Consider the following 19,916-nt stretch of genomic DNA (forward strand, 5'->3'; position numbering starts at 1 on the left):
CTTTAATCCCAGTTTCCGCTATAAAGATGACGTATTATCTTCAAACAATCCTAATTTTGGGATTTGATAGATCGCATCTACCCCAAAGAACTTGAGATATAGGATACTACAGACACTTTGGGGTCAGACTCATATCTTGACCTACACTTAGAAATCGATGGTAAAGGAAAACTATTGACCAAACTTTACGACAAACGTGATGACTTTTCATTCAAAATTGTCAACTTTCCTTTCATATGTACCAACATCCCTTCAGCATTGCGCATGGAGTGTTCATATCACAACTCATACGTTATGCCAGAGCTTGCCGAAACTACGCAGACTTTTTGTATCGGGCTAGAACTCTAACAAATAGGCTTCTGGAACAGGGATATGTTGCTACAAGACTGAAGTCATCACTACAGAAGTTTTATGGTCGTCATCATGAACTCATGGATCGTTATGGTGTATCCATCTGCACCAGGAAAACTGATTTATTAAACGGGTCATAGTTTTCCTTTCCTCGTTTGTCTACCCCGGACATAAAAATGGACAACAAAAATAAAATGCTACAAATGGCTAGCTTGCAAAGTTGATGTTTGAATGGTTTGAGTCAGAGAGGTAGACTATCATCGCTACTAACCGCATATTGCATATAATAATGCCTGAGCTACTAACGCATCCTTTTACTTTTGATGACCTAATGACCTAATGACCTAATTGATTAACAATTTCATAGCTATTACTAGTTATAAGTGTAAAAAGTGATGAACACATCACAAACATTTCGTGCAACACATTAGCGATGTCTATTAAATATATGAAGAAACTAGTCCAATTAGAATCGAAATAAATCACAAAAAAACCTCAATGTCATAATTATTTCACCACGGGCCATGCATGTCGTTATTGAATCCCTCGCCATCGCTCGGGGTAAATAAACGCGACATAAATGACCAGCCCGTTGTAAAACAATAATAAAATGGAATTTCCGTGATTTATTTCTTAAATAATCTACAGTTTATTAAGCAAAGCAAGTCTTATGTGACGCTAATCCCGATCAAACACACATTTTTTGTACGACAAAGAACAAACAAAACATGTATCCCAATAAAATATTTTACAATTACCGTGTTTGCTGAAAACAATATTCCATCAAGAACAAATAAGGTTTTTAGGCTCTTGTGTGTGTGTTTTTTTCTGTAGAATTTTATACGATACTAGTAACCTTTGTTCCTCTTTCTATTGTAAAGTGCTGATTTTCAAAACCTTGACAAACGCTGTCTGTATCAAAATGAACTTCTCTAGCAATTTCGCCATCATTATTACAAAGGGACTGGGAGTGCTCGTTGTTCTCGTTATCTCCATTCGTATCACAATTAAAGTTGAAAGCATCTGCATTTTCGTAATGATATCGTCTCGTTGAAATCCTCTGTAAAGGCATTAGATTAGATGATAAATCTCGTAACGTATATCCTTTGAATTCCATGTCTCTTAAAATAAGACTACAAAATACTGGCGTGGTAATTGGATGAATCCAAGACAAGATGGTCAAAAGACGATAAACCAATGGTGATACTTGAAAATGAAAATCGAAAATCGTCAATGTAAATAATGGGTACCAAAATATGATGAATGAAACGACAATTGCAATGAGAAGTCGGGTGGTATGTAAATGGGATAATAATGTTCTCTGTATATGGGTTTGTTCCCTTGTAGATTCTTTGATATTGAAATCCAACATCCGTTCAAACTCGTCTTTGAATGACTCGTGAATTTTCGTCCATTTGTTACACTCAGTATGATGAAGAAGCTTCCGTTTCATTCGACAAAAGTAAAACAACGACGAAGATACTGCAACTGTTACTAGTAATATCCATAAAACGTGAAGAATGTAGCTATAGTTACAGCCGTAAAGAAAGAGACAAACTCCAATATCTTGATTGAAAACTGTATTTGATGGAATGATGGAAATTCCAAGATTAAGCAAGAAGCTCATCAGCCAAATAATAAAGACGCCAAAAATAACACATGATCCATCATCTTCCCTGTTTTGGGGAAACATGACGTCATACTCGTGATTTACAACAAGTGCCATCATATTGTAAGCCGACGTTGTAACTATAAATACGTATGATGATCCAATCCAGTTGCAGTGAGGGACCGGAAGTGACGTTAATAAACTATATCCGTACGGAAAACAGTATAAAGATTTAAGAAAGTCAAGAAAGCAATGATGACATAAAATTACAACTTTTGATTTTCGGAATCGACGATGACAGGCGATAAGAAATATACACGAAAAATTGCCAAGGGAACAAATAATACCAACTATTATTACGATAAATCCCTCTTCGCCTTGAGGTGATGTTGTTGGTACTGTATAATTTGTTGCGTTAAGTAGATAATAAATACTTTTGTTTGTGAAGCCAGTGATCTCCATTTTTGTTTGTATCTAAAATGATATAAAAGACTTGTAACATAAACTTAAGGAAGGAAACAATGCATGGAATCGTTAACCCGTATGCAAATTAATATCCTCTTAACATGATATGACACGAAGCTGTCATTTGAAAGCATTGTATGGATCGATTGTCAATTATGCAATAAAATAAATGCTTCGGAAAACTGGCATCTACGAAAATTGCATCTTGAGAATAATATATAGAGACTGGTTATTAAAAGACAATCTTTCCTAGTTTATACATATCATATTTTGATCGTGAGTTACAGCGAGTAATATAATAAACTTCAAGGGAGAAAGTTGGTCTTCCCTTGATTGAATGACCTTTCCATGATGAACTTCCTTTGGAAGTATTTTAATTCGTGGATGCTAATTTTCGTGGTTAAGTGAGAAAACGCAAGTTCGTGGATGCTTGAATTCGTGGTTATGAGGTTTTTTAGTATTCACATCAACGGAAATCACCACTTCGTTGGGAACCAAATTTCGTGTTTTGGCCTATCCACGAAAACCACAATAGTACTTTCAAAGTAGTTAAATTGGTAAAATGAGTTTCACTGTATATCAAAGTTAGATTGAAATACCTAAAAATGATAGAAAGTTTAAATATTCTAGCTAATTATCTAGCTAGCTACGTGAGAAAATTCATCAGATAATGGTCATACTACCGTTCATTAAAGTAAGTATGTTGTTGGTTGTAAAGGATGAGATACTAAGAATGTTCAGATGATATAAACGAATGTACGAATGCAAAGGATATCGCTTTAAATGTCTCTTGAATTGGATAGTATATAATTTAAATGCTATACGAAAATAGTCTGATCAGTCTTAACTTAAAAACGGTAATACATACGTTTTAAATATTTTAAGTTTAAAAATTAACAAAAATATTCAGACACATTGTTTGGTGTACTTGATAATCAAGCAGTTCAGACTATATGTAAATGTTGCTAACCCCCAAAGAATAACAAAAGGCTACTTACTGGCGTTAGAGAAAAATTCCTCTTACATCATCCATGTGTATTTATGCATTTCATTATTCAACTCTTAAATGAAACATTTATATGAAATGACTCCATCAATGTATTGATATATGACCGCAGTTTTATCCTTCATTAACTCTTAGAATATTGATGAGACCAGATTATATGTTGTATGATTAGGAAGGCAATCTTGGTGAAATTCAGGAATGATACCAATTCAATAGACAATGACAACGACGTTACATGCTCAAGTGATCACAGGTTCTCGCATTAGACTCTATAGGAACCAGTTTAAATATAAAAGAGCATAGTATTAGTACCAATCATCATTGTTGCTGAATATGTTTTAAATTACCTCTATATCTGAACAAAAATAGGTCTTGAATAGCACATATAACAGGTAGTATTGCCATTTGAGGGTATTGTATAAGAGCGTCTGACTTATTGTTATATTAGAAGAAGTGAATTTATGTCCATCTGCTAAAATGTACTTGTGATAATCACAACAAATGAAACAGTACCAAAGTAAGACTTTAAGTTATTCAAAGAAATCATTGAGTATAATGTTTAAATGAAAATGATGTAAAGCAGTGCATATTGCCTCAGGATTCAAGTAGACAAAAATCAAACCTGCCGGAGGGATAAAGCGATCAACGAAAGTATCCTTACAACATGCTATTTAAACTCAGTATAATAGTTGTTTTGAAGTTTTTAACCCCGACATTAAAGCGCGAATTGTATTTAGAATCGTTGATATTCGTACGAAAGTACCTCCAGCCACTTTTCTTGAAACAATTCCAGTGAAATTGGTACGTAAATTCCTTACTGCAAACGGTGACATACAAGCACTTTATGAATTGATATGTAATCTTATCCTTGTGTAATTAATTCAAGAAAAGGTTATACAAGACCAACTAAAGGATATATTAAAGACAACAAACTAAAGAATATATACATGAGAGACTATGCCGAATTAAGCATAAGTTGATTAGATTTTTTTTTCGTTTTTCTTGTTGAATATTTGCAATGTTTAAGATGAGTCAATAATCATGGCACACTTTGCTCTCTCATTTATTATACTATAGATCTTTATGTTTTCAAATCAAGAGACTAAGAACGAAATCCAAACATACGCATTCTAAAACTGATTAACAGATAATTTACTTAACAAGTGTCTTAAGCAGAAACTTTTTACCAAGGGATATTTTGATTTCCTTTTGTTTCTACAAATATATCTCTTTAATACATCATTCAACATTCGAAAAAAAAATAACACACTATTATTGATATATTGTATATGTGAAAAACACTAGAACATGATATGAGTGTACCGTTATTCAATGTATTATTTTGCAGTAATTGCGGACATTAAAATTGCAAAACAATGTAAATAAATGTTACCATAACATCAAGTACCGACAGTTGCATCGGTATTAAGTATTAAGGAAGCTAATAATACTGTTACCCTTAATGGTTCAAAATGCAATATATAAAAATCAATTAAAAAAAAATATGCATAAGAAAATGATAAATAGTATAGGAAAGATGTAATTTACTGTTATGGTTTTGCCTAAGCAAAGATATTGTCAAATCAATTTGTAATTACACATCTTTAAAACTCGTGTTTGTAGTTTCTTTTTTGCAAGACCATTGAGTTATATGTTGATACATTACATGTACCGGATACCAAATAAATAGCATCGTGAGCAAATGATGATATAACAATAACACACACAATAATTAAAAAATCTTAAGTAAACAGACCATAAAAGAAGTACAAAAATTCAAAACTTAAAATAAGATTAAAATACAGAAACTTGATTACGATACACGCGCATAAAACAAAAACAAATGTGAATAAAACAGTTTATTGTTTGTTATATAAAGAGGTGTTTCTTGCCTTTTTCAACGCTTCTCTCAAACATTTGAAGTCAATACACACTGTTTCACGCTGGGAAATCTTGTAAAATGTTTGCAGGAGTAATTCAAGTGTAGCTTTTTCTCCTTGTTTGTTACACCATCTTTTCAGAAGCAGACGACAGCACTCACGTGAAGAATTGTTCGAATCATATGATATCCCATGAATCTCTGCGTCAGAAAACCCAAAGTATGACCCAGTTATGTTGATATTTTGTGGAAAAAGGGCTTTGCTGAAGTACGTTATGAGTTTGTCATTCATTGCGATTTTGTGCACATTTGGTATGTCAACTCCTAACCACTCAACTCAAATGAAAGAAAAAGTACGATTAGTATTTATTGTTATGAGCTATTTCTTCACATTAAGGACGAATTTATATAAAGTTTGTTTTTCTTATTTTATTTGTGTATGTTAACAATTGTTTTTAAAACAAATCAACAAAGACGGACCAAAATATTCAAACTGCATCGAGCTGACAGTTTTGTTGATATTGTTAGTCCCAGATTCCCCATTTTAACATGATATGTAGTTCTAATCGAGCAGTTCATCTTTTCTGTTGATTGATCATTTCCTTTATTGATTGGGCAATTAACTAATTCATTATACTTTAACGCCCGTTAGGCCAAAAAAATTCCACATCTGTTTTCTCTTACCCGCCTTGACCCCTAACATGACCGATTTTTTTTTCAAGTTAAAAGAACTAACAGTACCACCAAACAACCAGACATTTTACAGATAGTAGTCAATTTCAGTTTACACAAGGTCCGAGTGTTTATAAGATGTTTGTAGAAGTTTTTTCGACGAAATTTGCGATAAATATGTAAATAAAATAAATAAAATCCCGACCTATCCGACCCATTTTGTCTAAGCTGTTACGGGAAACAGATGTATTATTTTATTTGGCCTTGGTGGATATATTTTCATATTTCGTGCACTTAAGTCGATTACATTATACACCTTAACTCAAAGTTACCATAGATGTGTGTCACTAGTAGGATGAGTGATTAACGTTTAAAATCGAAGACCAACGAGTACGGCTATATTCGATTAACCATTTAAGTCATTAGCCTTTTTTTTACAGAAAAATGAAATAATGAAACAGAAACAAAAGCAAAATGATAACTTAAAGTAATTTATGGTAATTGTGTCCTTTTTTTGTCCCAATTTTGATAAAATGCTTGATACTTCTATTGAAAAATGATTCGGTGAAATCATCAGGTGAAACTTTTATCTTCTACCAGGTGATAATGTGGTCGGTGATATAATTTTGTTGGTCTGTGCTAATTATTTTGGTTATTATTTTTGTTCTTTGTTGTGTGTGTGTCTGTGTTTTCCATGTCTGGTCTTTGTCCTTGGATTTGATTATTTTAATCTGTGAATAATAAGTACAAGCCCTTAATAAGACAAGCATACTTTCTTATGCGAGACAAACAATTTGAACTTACTTAGGCTTTCAGGAGGTACAATCCTGAAAAAAAATGTCAGTTTAAATCTTTTGATCCAAATGCATTCAAATAATTTGTGATGCATGTTTGAATTTTGCAGAATCAAAGTCAACTTCCTTTTCAATTATGTCAATCTAGTATTGCTGTTTTAGGATAAAGAATTGACTGACAAACATAATGCCTTGATATAAATACTACAGTCAAAATCAATGATTTATGTATCATATTTAAGGATATTAGTAATATGCTAAACCAACTTGTGGTTTTAGTTTATTTACTTACGGCTTATGTATAAGCAGCTCATTTTCTTTTTGAATAGCATCAAACTTAAGTTTCATACATTCCACTTCTTTTTTCAAAACTTTGCTAAAAATGAATGAAAAAAAGTTGAATTCGAATTTTGTTCAGAAAATGGTGAAAATAGAATATGATATTCAAAAATTTTAGTAGATATTCATGAATATTCCTACTTCGTTTTTTTTCTTCTAATATGACTATAATGGTCCCTATTTACTGTAAAAGTATTAATTTTCGCTGTTTACTTATTTTCGTTATTTTCGCAGTGGACAAAAAAGTACCCGCACAATTGAGTTTTAACAAAATTTCCAAAACAAAATGCGAAAATTGACATCCACGAATATGTTCACTTGACAGAATACGCTAAAATTAGCAAGTGCGACAATTTATACGTTTACAGTAGACAGAGATACTTGTATATAATGAATATCAATTGTTTTTGTTATTAAAAATCCTCCGACCGCCGAACAAGTAGAACCAAATGTTTCTTTGTGAGCTCTCGTTCACCTACGGTCACATTGTAATATAAACCTTATAAAATGAGTCTAATTTTAGTTAAAAAATGGGAATCGCACTTTTCGGTTAATAAAACACTTGTTATCCATTTTAGGTCTAATTGTTCCACAGTTAACGCTTCGTCAATTCACCACATCTCCCCCTGGAATATTTTAGTTTTGCTGCTTGTAATCAAGGGAATCAAGATTATAGCGGTAATCAAAAGAGTGTAATCCAGGGACAAAGACCAGACATGGAAAACAGACATACACAACAAAGAACATAAAATAATTAAATCATACATAAAAAATAACAAAAGCAAATAAGCAATTCGGGCTCCACTAAAAACTGGGAGCATAGGCCAGAAGCACCAGTAGGGTAAGCGTCCTCTGCTTTTCTAGAAACACCCGCCGAGTAGTTATTTATTGTTTTTCTTATGCTTACAGTTGTTTTAATTTCTCGGATTTCTTTTCTTTTTACACTTCTGTATTCCACCTATTCGACCTATATTCCATTTCAGATGTAACGTTTTTAACTAAGCAAAGCCATTGAAAACGTAATATCTACAATAAAATTAACTTACATATCTTCGTCTTGTTTCGCAGATATTCTCTTAGTTTCCTCTTTATGTTTTGCAAATGCTTTGTTATTCTCAGACATTCTGGAAGATGAAAACGACATTTTTATTGTGTTCCATGTTAATGGTATGACGTGTTTTTGTGTGTGTATGTGTGTGTTTTTCCTCCCCTGTCAACCACAGTTATTTCGGTAAGCATTGTAACCCTTTTATTTGAACGTTGTCAACTTAATATTGATTTAATAGTGAAAAGACCCCCTTATGTCAAGTTACCTTCTTCTAAGGTCTGTTTGTACGGCTTCTAAGCGTCGAACAAGTTCCACTAATTCACTGTGCGTTGGTCTAAAATACAAAAAATGTCAGTCACATAGATTGCAAATTTCGATATTCTGTACACGTGTTTCAAGGAGTAACCATTCATCAGCAGCATTAGAATCAAATATATAGAAAAATCTAAATCCAACATTTAATTGTTTACAAGGAAGACACAAAACTGAAACCATTGGAAAATGAAATGTAGATTCAAAACTATTATATTAACCATAAAGGTAATATATATCACCAGTAATACAACCATGCGTTAAAAAGCTGTTTATAAATTGGTGTCTATCGTCTATCTGTTAGTATGCTTGTCGAAATTGGTTTTTAATATTTCTGTCTCTGATTTGTTCGGAGCTGCCTCCGTCAATGACGGTAGATACAATGTACCTTGATATCATCCTTGATTCTAGAGATGTCTAATAAGTAATCACATTTTAGCCTTTGTTTATTTACAAATGACATGCACCATTTATTAATTATTTTAATCAATGAGTAATTTTCGCTCTTAAAAATCAATCTTCACCTAAATGATTTATGCTCAGATCAATGTATTAATGTAGGACTTACTGATAGCGCATCTCGTGTGGTCCGAAAGAACCTTCTGTAACAACATTCATCGCTGGAACCAAGTGCTCTTGTAACGTATGTGAGAAACTACTCATGCTTGGTTTGGGGCTGCAATTAATACACATACTGGTTAAACATAATACAGAATCTTTCATTTCCTTTCAGATAAGTTTCACAAAAAAGTATTTAAATAATCTAAAGTAATTTAAATAATTACTGAATGGAAACTTCAGTATGGTCCATAGAATCATTAGAAAAAAACAAGGGAAATAGGGTGTAACCGGTTATTAGCAAGAACATAATCTAGGGATACCGAATAGTCAAAGAAATCACACAATTACACATAAAAAGAAGTAGAATTGCTGAAAAAAAAACATGCACATATAGCAAAGGAAACGAAGCTACAAGGACTCCATTAAAACTGGGAGCATGTACCATGTGCACCGGTAGAGTAAGCGGCCACTGCTTTTCCAAAAACCCACTGAATTGCTCATAAAATGTCACGTCCAAGAAAGACGAAAAAGAAAACTGAGATGGTGAACAAATTCGTTCTCATGATACATATGTAGACACCATAATGAAGCTCAAGTTCATGATCTTTTGTAGCGCTGACTTTAATATTGTACCTAAAAGTTATAAGGCGTCTGACACGGATAAAATAACCAAATAGTTTTGCCAATTTCTGGCGTAACGATGAGTTGTGAAAAGAAAAACTGCATAAGTAGGTACTAAATGGTTTATTGCTATAGATGAAAGGAATGTTGGTGATACTTAAAGAGAAGTTAACGCGTTTGTCATGTAGTTCAGTTTTGAGCTTTCCCTTTACCCTCGATCTCTACAAATTATTGAGGATATGAGGCTGAATTCATAGTGTCAATAGTTTATTTTCTTACACCAAGAAAATAGTTTCTTTAGTATCATTTATCTCAAGTTCCATGGAATTTTGGCTTAGTATATTTAAGTTTACATGAGCCAAAAAATCTGCAGAACTAACAATTAAAATCACAGATGCACAATAACACCGCAAAATAGTAGACATTAACTTCACTACAATTAGTCATATGCATACAGTAGATGTGGATACATAATGGATAAACAGCTATTTTGACTGAATATCAAAATCCATGTTCAACGAAAATATCGAAAGCTCAATATTCCTTCACATCACAAATCAAAAGAGAATGTTCAAAATAGCCTTCCGTCATATATCATAAAAGTTCAATAAGTTTTTAGAGGTGACGAATGCCAATTGGGTACGCCTTGAACCAAACTGTGGTTATTGACTAATTCCCTTATAATTGAAAACACGAAAAAATTTTACACATTTACGCACATGTCTTCTTCTTGTTCCGCAAATTTTCTCTTGGTTTCCTGTTGGTGTGTATTAAATTCTTCATCAATATTACACATTCTAGAAAATGAAAATTTTGATTGCGTTTCATTGTTATAGTTTTTCTCCAAATAACCTGGTGTAATAGATGTATCTGATCATTTTTTCTCTGTTCCGTTGATTTTAAAGTTTTCAAAAATTGTTTAATCGAATGTTATAACTGTGCACAATATAAAAGGTAATCTGCCAAAACCCTGATATTTTCTTACTTCTTTTCATTCAGATACAAGAATATAGTAGATGCACTTAGGCATAATCAAATTACGGATGCCTTAGATGTCATGAACACAAAACAATGATGTTTTCGAATTATTTATTTTTATTAGTATTTCAGTAAATTGAGAAACGAACAATAACTCTTAGTTTCTGTGGTTGCTTACCCATGAATGTCTGTGTTGAAACCGTTGTCAGCGTGTTTAACTTTAGTTTGTTGTGGTACCTTACTGAGAAATAAAATGAGGTACTCTATTGATCTGCGTGCAATATCAGTCATACTTCTTCGAAACATGGAGAACACTTTTCAAAACATTAGTCCTCTCCTCACGTTTCTGAGTTATGAATGTTTTAAATTGAACTTCCACGATTGGCTTCAAATGAGAAGATGAATTAAGGGGAAGACCTAGGGTAAGGGACACAACTCTTACAAATCATGGGAAAGTTTATATTTAGCATTTTACATCAATCTCGTGTTAGCGTCAAATTAACTTTATTTTAATTCATTTTATTTTGATTCAAATGAGAAGATGAAATAAATAATTATGCTTTGTTTATAATAATAATTCAAATTTTCATGCATGTGATAAACTTTTGACAGCAAGTACTTTTAAATATATTAGTTCAACCACCTTTGTGATTAAAGTATTACCCGACAATCTTTTTGACTTCAGTTGTGTCTTTTTCATTCGTGGCTTGATAAGGATCAGCATCAACCCTATAATATGAAACAGCTCTATGAAAACCAAATCGAAGATGCAAGCGGTAATAGAAAAAGTGACTCGAAAAGAAAATACAAAAAACAACAAAATACCGAACAATACTAAAAGATTACACAGGTATTCGAATATTTCAATGATATATACATTAACATTCATAATATTGGATTTAAAAACCTTATAATTATTGTTTATATGAGTTGAAAGTATTAGCGTTTCGAAACCTGTCCAAACAGAATGCTTGAAATCCCTTTTAAACTATCATATCCACTCAAATATGTATGCATGAGTAATCAAGGGAACCAAGGTTCGAGTAGAAATCAAAAGAACCTTTCCAATGACAAATACCAAACAGAAAATATAAACACACAAAACAAAGAACAGGAAACAACCAAAAAAGCACGCACAAAGAAACAAAAGCAAATGCACAGACCAGTTACATCGGGAAACGGAGACAAATCGTCTAAATATTAGAAGTCTTGTCTTCAAAGAAGAATAGCTTGGTATATCGCATACCAAAGCATTAAAATGGGATAATTCAGACATAGGAATTTCACATGTGAAACGGGAAACGGAGACATATACACATATTCATTTAAATACTAGGAACAGAATAAAAAGGCATATAATTATAATATCTATCCCTGCACAGTAACTTACTCTATATCTGCCTTTGTGCTGGACAATGTTGTTTCGTAATGAGCTGAAGGGCTGAAACAAAAGAATTATTTATGTTTTTGTAAATGTATTTCCTGTATTGACTAGCAAAGAGTATTTTGGATTTGAAAACCTTATAATTATTGTCATTATGGGTTGAATATCGAAACCCGTCTTGCATTATATAACATATTTTAACCAATCTTTTCACTTCTGTTTTTGTTTGTATACATATCAGATAGACTGACCTAGACATATTAACGTATATCAAAAAGGCTAAATTATAAGGTTTCATATCATGCGTATAAAATACCTGTATGTAAATAGTTTAATACTTACACAGTAACTGGCTTTGTATCTATCATCGAAGCTGTGGTGGGTAACAGTGTTTCGTCAAGAGCTGGTGATCTGAAACATATTTATTAAAACAAAACATGCGCATTGATTGAAGCGGTTCATTATAGATAAAAGTATCCTATTCAGTAGTGAAATATATGCTTATTCCTCAACACCTGTTGAGTTTTCATTTCACAACTCATACGTTATGCCAGAGCTTGCTATAACTACTCGAACTACGCTAGGCTTCGTACTATAAGGCTTCCGGAGCATGACTTTGTTCCTACAATATTTAAGTCTTCACAAAAGTTTGATGGTCGTCACCATGAATTCGTGGATCGTTATGTTGTATCAATCTGTACCGTGAAGACCGATTTGTTAATTCTTTCCTTTTTTTGTGTACCGCGGACTGACATTTTATTAGCAACTTGATGGATGTTTCTAGAACAGATTACGATAACCCGAGGTCCATGCTTCCAGTTTTTAGTGGAGTTCGGGTTGCTAATTTACCTTTGTTTCTTTGTAATTGCTTTTTTTGGTTATTTCATGTTTTTGCTATGTGTGTCTTTTTCCTTCCTGGTCGTTAACTTTGAATATACTCTTTAGATCACCGTTCGAATCATGGTTCCCTTGATTACTTTTTTACTTCATCTTGGAAAACCAGGTAACAGATGTCTGAATTATATGAAGCCTTTTGACGCTTACGCTATGTTGACAAAGCCAGTTAAGTAGACATGTAACGGGTGAATATATTACAAGTCTGGTGTGTTTCCATTTAGTTGTTGTAAAATTAATTGCGGCAGTATTATCTGTTTTTGTGTCCCCGATTTTAGAATTGTTTTTGACCTCCTTTCTAGTTCTACACATGTCGAAATATGCAATCTCCCCGTGTACTGATCGACATTGGTTCTTCGTAATAACTCCTTAATAATGTCATATAAAAAGCAGAAGCCTCGTGATAGCCTTGGAAAATGAGAAGTTTAGTTAGTCCTGCGTTTGTTGAACTTTCAAAGAATATTTTGTCTTTTTTCTACTGAAAATTAATATACCTCCTCCGAGGTCGACTGTGATGTGTAATGGTCATATTCATTATTTTCTGAAAGTGCAATGAAAGATAAAATAGAATTTGGACAATATTATTATAGGAAACACAAGTCACAAGTGTTCACTATTTTTACTATATACTACACATAGTAGACTGTTGTAAATAATCAATTTACCATCTATTGGTGAAACATATTTTATTGTGTGTCTTAAGTATTTCTCCGTCTAAGAATCTGGCATGTGTATAAGGTGTGGCACATGAAGAAAAAATACACAGACATTTTACTGCATAATCCAAGTATTTATACCTCATAACCTCAAGAAATTACTGTCAAAATGTTTGAAAAGTTTGCCTTTTTATGATATCGATAGGTCAAATTTAGTTGAAATGCACTGTGGAAAACTTTTTCCTTATATAAGCAGTCAAAAAATATCTACATTACCGATGCTTCAGGATAAATTTAAATAGCTGTTCAGTTGTTTTCGAGATGTGTTGAATGTATTTGAGGCAAAAGAGACCAAATTGAGAAATATGATGTGCCACCCATTGCCTGATTCTTACACAGAATGGTACTTAATACGTATTGTGTTTTGGTTTGTAAGGTTTTGTGTTGTTAGTTGTATGTACGTATAACCGCTATTGCACATAAAGTTTCTATAGTTTCATTCTTCTCAAGAGTCACAGTTATTTAATCAATGGAGTTGGTCTCAATAAAAACTATATACTTGTATACTAGTATACCATACGGATTTTCTCTCCTTTAACAATTACCTATAGAACCAACATTCAATGATTTCTTGTACAAATGCTGTAACCTATTTAATTTATTTACAGTTCTTTTTTTAGGTTTTAGAGTTTCTTGTAAATTGTTTGTTTGTTCAGGAAATGCAAAAAATACTCCCCTCAAAAAAAAACAAAAACAAACCAACAAACAAACTAACTAACTAACAAAAACAAAAAGACGTTGTGTATGTTGTTGGTGTCACATTCGATTGAACCGGGGCTGGTTACGAAAACCGAAATATTGCTATTCGAATGTGGAGTTTTCAAAGGCAATATAGATATTAAAATGTTCGAAAATGGTTGTTGTTTTAGGATTACAAACACAGATCTTTGAAATATGCCGTTAATTGTGGAGGGAAAGCATTATTCGCTCACAAGAACGTCCATTTTCATATGTGGACGGGTAACATTAAGAAATGCTTGCTTCCCATTTCACCAATACATCTAAGTTGTTTCTTGGCGTATTTCGATATTTCTTTTTGGAAAGAGCAGTTTGTGCTGCAGACGATGTCATATTTTTCATGACGTAATGATAAGATCAAAGCGTATTACAATATCACAAATATCGCCCCTTTCGATGTGGACATTGTAAAAATGAAAAGAAACCGATTTGAAGACAAAATGTTAGACATTTTTTAAAAAGTGAACAGCTTTTTTTAATCGGGACTTTTATTAACTATATTGACATTTTTATTACATAACCCCGATGAAATTATATATAAAATGTTCAATCCGTCTTTTTGTTAAAAACCTTTTTGTCCGTATTTCAATTATGTCACAAATCTTAATTTTTTCAACGTTGGCCATTGGCTACTTTCTTGCTTACGGTTGTAAAATATGACAACGAATGGTATTTTTACCAAAGTACTGTAAAAGTAGTCAGAATATCATGTTTATTGTAAAAAATAATGAGTTTTATTGTCTAATAGTAGATAAATACGCACGTATGTTGTGACGTCACGTTGTCTTTTTCCCTACGTTTTCTACACGTTGCGTGCTACCCAGTCTTTATCAAAAGCTTTTTTCGTATATAAAAACTTACAAACTACACGTAATATAATACATAAATCAGTGAATCATACCCCTTTAGGCTTTCCCTGATACTGTAACATTTTGGTCTTTACCTCATCTGCAATTGAAATTACCTACTCATACATAATAATGAGTTAACACGAATACATAAGTAATTTCAAAGGAATTATTTGTGAGTTTCTGTGTTCTCCATGTCGATAACAATCAGTATTCAAGTAGGATTCTTTTTTTGTACTCACTTTTGCATCTGATTAATTATTTTCTGGAATGTTTTTCTTCTTGACGAGTGTTTTTTTTTCCACACATACCACACTCCAAAATAAAACAAATAGTCTGCTATGAACTGAAATTTTGCTGTGATTACGAAAGACTGTTTTATCATATCGTATATATTTATGAATATATACCTCAGCTTTTTGAAAGGCAAATACTTAATACAAAAATTGAATAAAACTAAATTTTGGTATTAAAATACATTTCAGCAATAACTGACAGTATCGATCAATTACTGTTACTCAGTGTCCATTCAATTCTTTACAAACACCTTGTATTATTAATGTCTGCAAAATTTTCTATCCCCTAATACGATATCAACAAACCAATAATCTGCAGTTTGAATGAAGATAACATGCTGCTGACATTTTTAACATACATATCGTTAAAGCATGCGTATCTGATGAATGAAAACCGCCGGTTGGATTAAAGGCTCAATATTATGAAAGATCTCTCACTGAACAAATATACTTTACGTTACAAAATACTTTACTTTATAATAATACTTATATTATTGTTTGGGCGGACGCGGACTTGTACAAGCATCAAACTTAAAAAGGGAATGAAAATAGCTTGAAATACTTTAGGGAAGCCTGCATAATTTTTTTGTTCAATTTGAATGTGATGTCATTTTTTTTCCCGAACGTTTCATTAAATAATAGTAAATGGAATTGTCCGCATGGCCATATTGTTCCATGGGAAAATTACGATAGGTTCACACAAATATTGCCTGGTTATTATAAATTGAATACCAAGCCAACTTCAACTGAAAATCCACAACTTGAAAAAGGACCAAACATGTCTTCATACCTACCAAACTTAGACGGGACCACAAGGGCCATCGCACACATTTTTCTCTTTTATTTTTTGACGTTTAGTTGTGACAATCTCGGGTCAGACTTGCTTTTATTTGTAACAGTCTCGGGTCACACTTGCTTTGATCGCTATCTCATCAGTATTTAAATCTAATTAGGGTGACGTCTTTAGAAATACGACAATGAAATATTGTCTTTATACCAGAAGATCTTCCTGCTGTAATTATACGAACCAAATATACATTATATACCGCGAAATTACTACATCAAGGTTTTCGATATAACAAGCTCGTATAACCATTCACAATTTTTTTTTCAACCGTTACAAGGAACTAATTCACTAATACAGATGTACTTGTAAAGGATTAATATGTGCGGGTCTCTTATCCTTTGTTTTACGGTAATATTCTACACAAGGCACGGAAAGCTCAATACTCGTCCATTAAGTCAACTAAACCGTTGAATAAGCTCATTCTTTTAAAAGAGATACATTTATGATATTGTTGTCAAATCGTTAAAGATAACATTTTTTTGTATTAAAATTGATTCGCATAGGGTCTTAACATACAAAATAAAACAACATATTTTTAAGCAGTGTTTTTTGGCATGACATGGGTTGTTTCCTTATTGTATGACTCATGACGTACCGCGACTCTCAACCCAGCATTGAGGTTGATTTTACATAGATGGGGACATAATTTTTCGTAGGTTTAAACCCGTCTGGAGCTGGCATGTCCGTTAACTGCTAGCAGTCCTATTTTTTTTTTTTTTTTACATATGTGTATTTTATATTCATTTTCATTATATCCGTTGTAACTAGGGACTCAGACCTTTTGGAACTGATTTTTAGGTGTGTTCAATTGTGTAATATTTTTTTTTTCCACAGTGGTCAGATTTTAAAGGTGGGATATGATCACGCCCAGGTACTTTAACCTCGCATTTTTTGCATCTGTCCTAAGTCAAGAATTTCTGGCCTCTGTATGTCTTCTTTCGTTTTCACCTTTAGTCTATTTTTTTTTACTTGAGTATGTAGGGGCAACTCTTTTCCTGTACCTCTGGTATAAGGATTTCCTCGCCGTTCATTGAAGACCAGTGGGTAGCCTTGGGCTAACATTTTCATCCCTATGAGGTTTTGTCTCTTTGACATGTAAATCATACTTTTTTCTCGTAATATTCAATTCTAGTGACTTGAAGGACACACATTTTTTTGACAGATCCAAGGCGAGGGTATCGGGGTTGGATACCTCCTTTCCAAGTGTTTCCTTTTTATTATGTGTATTATATATTTGACCAAAAAATTGCAAATGATAGCATGGAACTCCCTGTTTCTCCTTTTAAAAAAATATTCTGAATCCGCCCCTGCATCACGTGTTATTCTGAACATACGCTTTATTAATAGCTCACACTAAGTATTTGTCACTTCGGATTTGTTTTTACTTTCCGTAAAATATATCTTTAAAACAACATGTAAGCTATTTTTGACTGTTATTTTAAATTTTAGAAAACAAAATCACTAGTAAGAGCTTAATTGTTTTTAATTTCTATTAATTTTACTTGTTTTTTTATATATCAAAATTGTTCCGAAATTTATCTTAAATTATTTTATTCCGAACTCTAAAAAATTGCATGACAAAATTTTAGCGTTCGTTAATTAAATCAGATTAAAATGTTTTACATTCAACTAAGACATTGTCATGCACATTTATCGAGAAATACTCTCAATTTGTTTAAAGATAAATTTACATAGAAAGCAACGAAGGAAACCCGAAAGTCATTAGTGATAATAAAATATTGAATATAAATGCCTTTTTTCGCAAAACAAAATAAAAAGAAACATGAATGCGTTTTTTCCATCTTGAAAAAGTGATAAGCAAATAATTTGGAAGTCATTCTTTGTGTCAATGAAATATAAGCTGCCTTTTAACTTCTTATCTTAAAAAAATACAAGTATCAGCTTTAATTTGGGGCACAAGGACAAAGTCATTTCTTTTTGTGTTTTCTTTTGAACACATAGGTCCTTGCTTTTGGTGTTACACCTTTTATTTTTTTAAAACAAAAATCTTTCTTATTCCATTATTTACCTTGATGCTGAACACAAACAAGCACCAGGAGTGTTTCAAGATAGTTTAAAAGGGGGAGTGGCATTCTGATTCAGAAGTTTAAAAAATAGGGTTTCATGTTATCAATTGCACATATTTACCCTTATTTTGCACAAACTTAACAAATAACAAATTTTTCAAACGGTGTGTCCTCCACCTGGAAGCACCACTGATGCTACCACTTAAAACGATATCTATAAATATCAAATATTACGTAATTACATATTTCATATTCATAATCGCGTGAATTAATAAAATACTTGTATAAATTACAGTAGAATAGATCTTTTGAATTATACAAAAATCTAAAATGAGGGACAACATAATTCAGTGTAAAATTTGATGATTGACGGACAAAATCATTACAAAGACGGCTCTTTCGTAGACTGGCAACTGATCTAAAAGAACTTATAATGTGTAATGTTATGGTTATTTCGCAATAATATATTTATGTTATGGGTTTTGAACGTTCCGTCTTCGTCCATAGAGTTTCGATTATTTTTGCTCTTAACCAAAAGAACGAAGATAATTCCAAATGACAACTTACCATGTACATACTAAAAACAGAAAATCCTTGAACATTGTGTCGGGAAAGTCCACCACACGTTGTATAATAATTTTAACATGCACATCAGACTTTAAAGTAACTTCCTTCTTGACAGTTATTTATATGTATCGATCGGTAGACCATACATATAATAATCAATATCGATATTCTCATAAGTAAATCGACAGTGCATGCAATAAGGGTATAGCACGCTTATTCATACGTGTCATACATGCTTATGTACGTATGTATATAGTTTTAAAGGTCTATGCAAAGGACGATTTTCAATATTTTCAAATACAACTAAATAAAAATAGAAAAAATAAAACCGTAAAATAAACCTTTGTTCTTCAGTTCAAAGAAGACAACCATTATTTTCAAGATGTGACTGTAAAATCAATGGCGACTGCGGTTCAAGCTATATTTAGGATATAGGTAAAGCCAATTTAACAGAAACAAGAGGAAAACAAACATAGAATAGCACCACAAGAGAAACACATAAAGCTATCAGCAAGTGTAACAAACTGAGTTTAGCAAAAACTACGGATAAGATCGAGATTAGTTTGGGTAAATGTTCTTGCTGCCGAGAAAGCCTAAGGAGTAATATATTTAGTCATGTGTATACGGAAGGAGAAATTGACTGTGCATCTCTATAGAACGAATTAGATCAATATTTGTTTGATCTTTCGAAGGGGTTATAAACAATAGTTTTTAATTTCATAGAGCTTTCGCCCAGAGCAAAAAAAAGTCTTATTTTAGTTGGTAACATTGGTTATGTTCGGTTCTTTTTATAATATATCCATATGAACTATTCAATTTGAAATCAAAATGATGTTTTAGATGATTTATGCAGTTTTCCTACAACTCTGGCGTCGATTTCGCAAAATGTCGTAAATGTAAAGTTGATCGTAAGTAATGACGTCACAACCTAAAATAGTATTGTGACGTCATAATTTACGATCAA

General features: G+C 32.4%; 2 protein-coding genes across 6 annotated transcripts; both read right to left on the reverse strand.

Moving 5' to 3' along the window:
- Positions 1 to 1,055: 1,055 nt before the first annotated feature.
- LOC148614159 (uncharacterized) lies at positions 1,056 to 2,505 on the reverse strand. The gene has a single exon (XM_088588039.1). The coding sequence runs from the start codon at positions 2,420 to 2,422 to the stop codon at positions 1,190 to 1,192; it is 1,233 nt and encodes a 410-aa protein (XP_088444165.1). The 5' UTR covers positions 2,423 to 2,505; the 3' UTR covers positions 1,056 to 1,189.
- A 2,196-nt stretch (positions 2,506 to 4,701) lies between these two features.
- On the reverse strand, positions 4,702 to 19,092 carry LOC148614160 (uncharacterized). Of its 5 annotated transcripts, XM_088588040.1 has the most exons (15): positions 18,953 to 19,092; positions 16,306 to 16,523; positions 15,269 to 15,315; positions 13,408 to 13,454; positions 12,362 to 12,430; positions 12,026 to 12,076; positions 11,299 to 11,364; positions 10,814 to 10,876; positions 10,377 to 10,454; positions 9,044 to 9,151; positions 8,429 to 8,497; positions 8,162 to 8,239; positions 7,069 to 7,152; positions 6,787 to 6,809; positions 4,702 to 5,646 (listed from the first exon to the last, which is right to left on the reverse strand). In XM_088588040.1, the coding sequence occupies exons 2-15, from the start codon at positions 16,340 to 16,342 to the stop codon at positions 5,291 to 5,293; spliced, it is 1,176 nt and encodes a 391-aa protein (XP_088444166.1). In that variant the 5' UTR covers positions 16,343 to 16,523; positions 18,953 to 19,092; the 3' UTR covers positions 4,702 to 5,290. The 5 variants fall into 5 exon arrangements, with proteins under 5 accessions (XP_088444166.1, XP_088444167.1, XP_088444168.1 ...); XM_088588041.1 differs by lacking the exon at positions 16,306 to 16,523 and having other exon boundaries at positions 5,152 to 5,646; positions 18,953 to 19,091; XM_088588042.1 differs by lacking the exon at positions 18,953 to 19,092 and having other exon boundaries at positions 5,152 to 5,646; positions 15,269 to 15,331; positions 16,306 to 16,438.
- Between the last annotated feature and the right edge of the window lie 824 nt (positions 19,093 to 19,916).

Source organism: Perna viridis, chromosome 6 (assembly GCF_037379345.1).
Source record: "Perna viridis isolate PV_CMFRI_1.1 ecotype Kerala chromosome 6, ASM3737934v1, whole genome shotgun sequence".
In the NCBI taxonomy this organism is placed as follows: domain Eukaryota; kingdom Metazoa; phylum Mollusca; class Bivalvia; order Mytilida; family Mytilidae; genus Perna; species Perna viridis.

Excerpts from the sequence above, each read along its gene's own strand:
- LOC148614160 (XM_088588040.1), bottom strand. The coding sequence starts at position 16,342 with ATGTGTGCGATGGCCCTTGTGGTCCCGTCTAAGTTTG. Across the intron at positions 6,810-7,068 it reads GAGCTGCTTATACATAAGCC|GATTGTACCTCCTGAAAGCC; the intron begins GTAAGTAAATAA and ends ATTTTTTTTCAG. Across the intron at positions 5,647-6,786 it reads TGTACCTCCTGAAAGCCTAA|TTGAGTGGTTAGGAGTTGAC; the intron begins GTAAGTTCAAAT and ends CTTTCATTTGAG.
- LOC148614159 (XM_088588039.1), bottom strand. The coding sequence starts at position 2,422 with ATGGAGATCACTGGCTTCACAAACAAAAGTATTTATTATCTACTTAAC.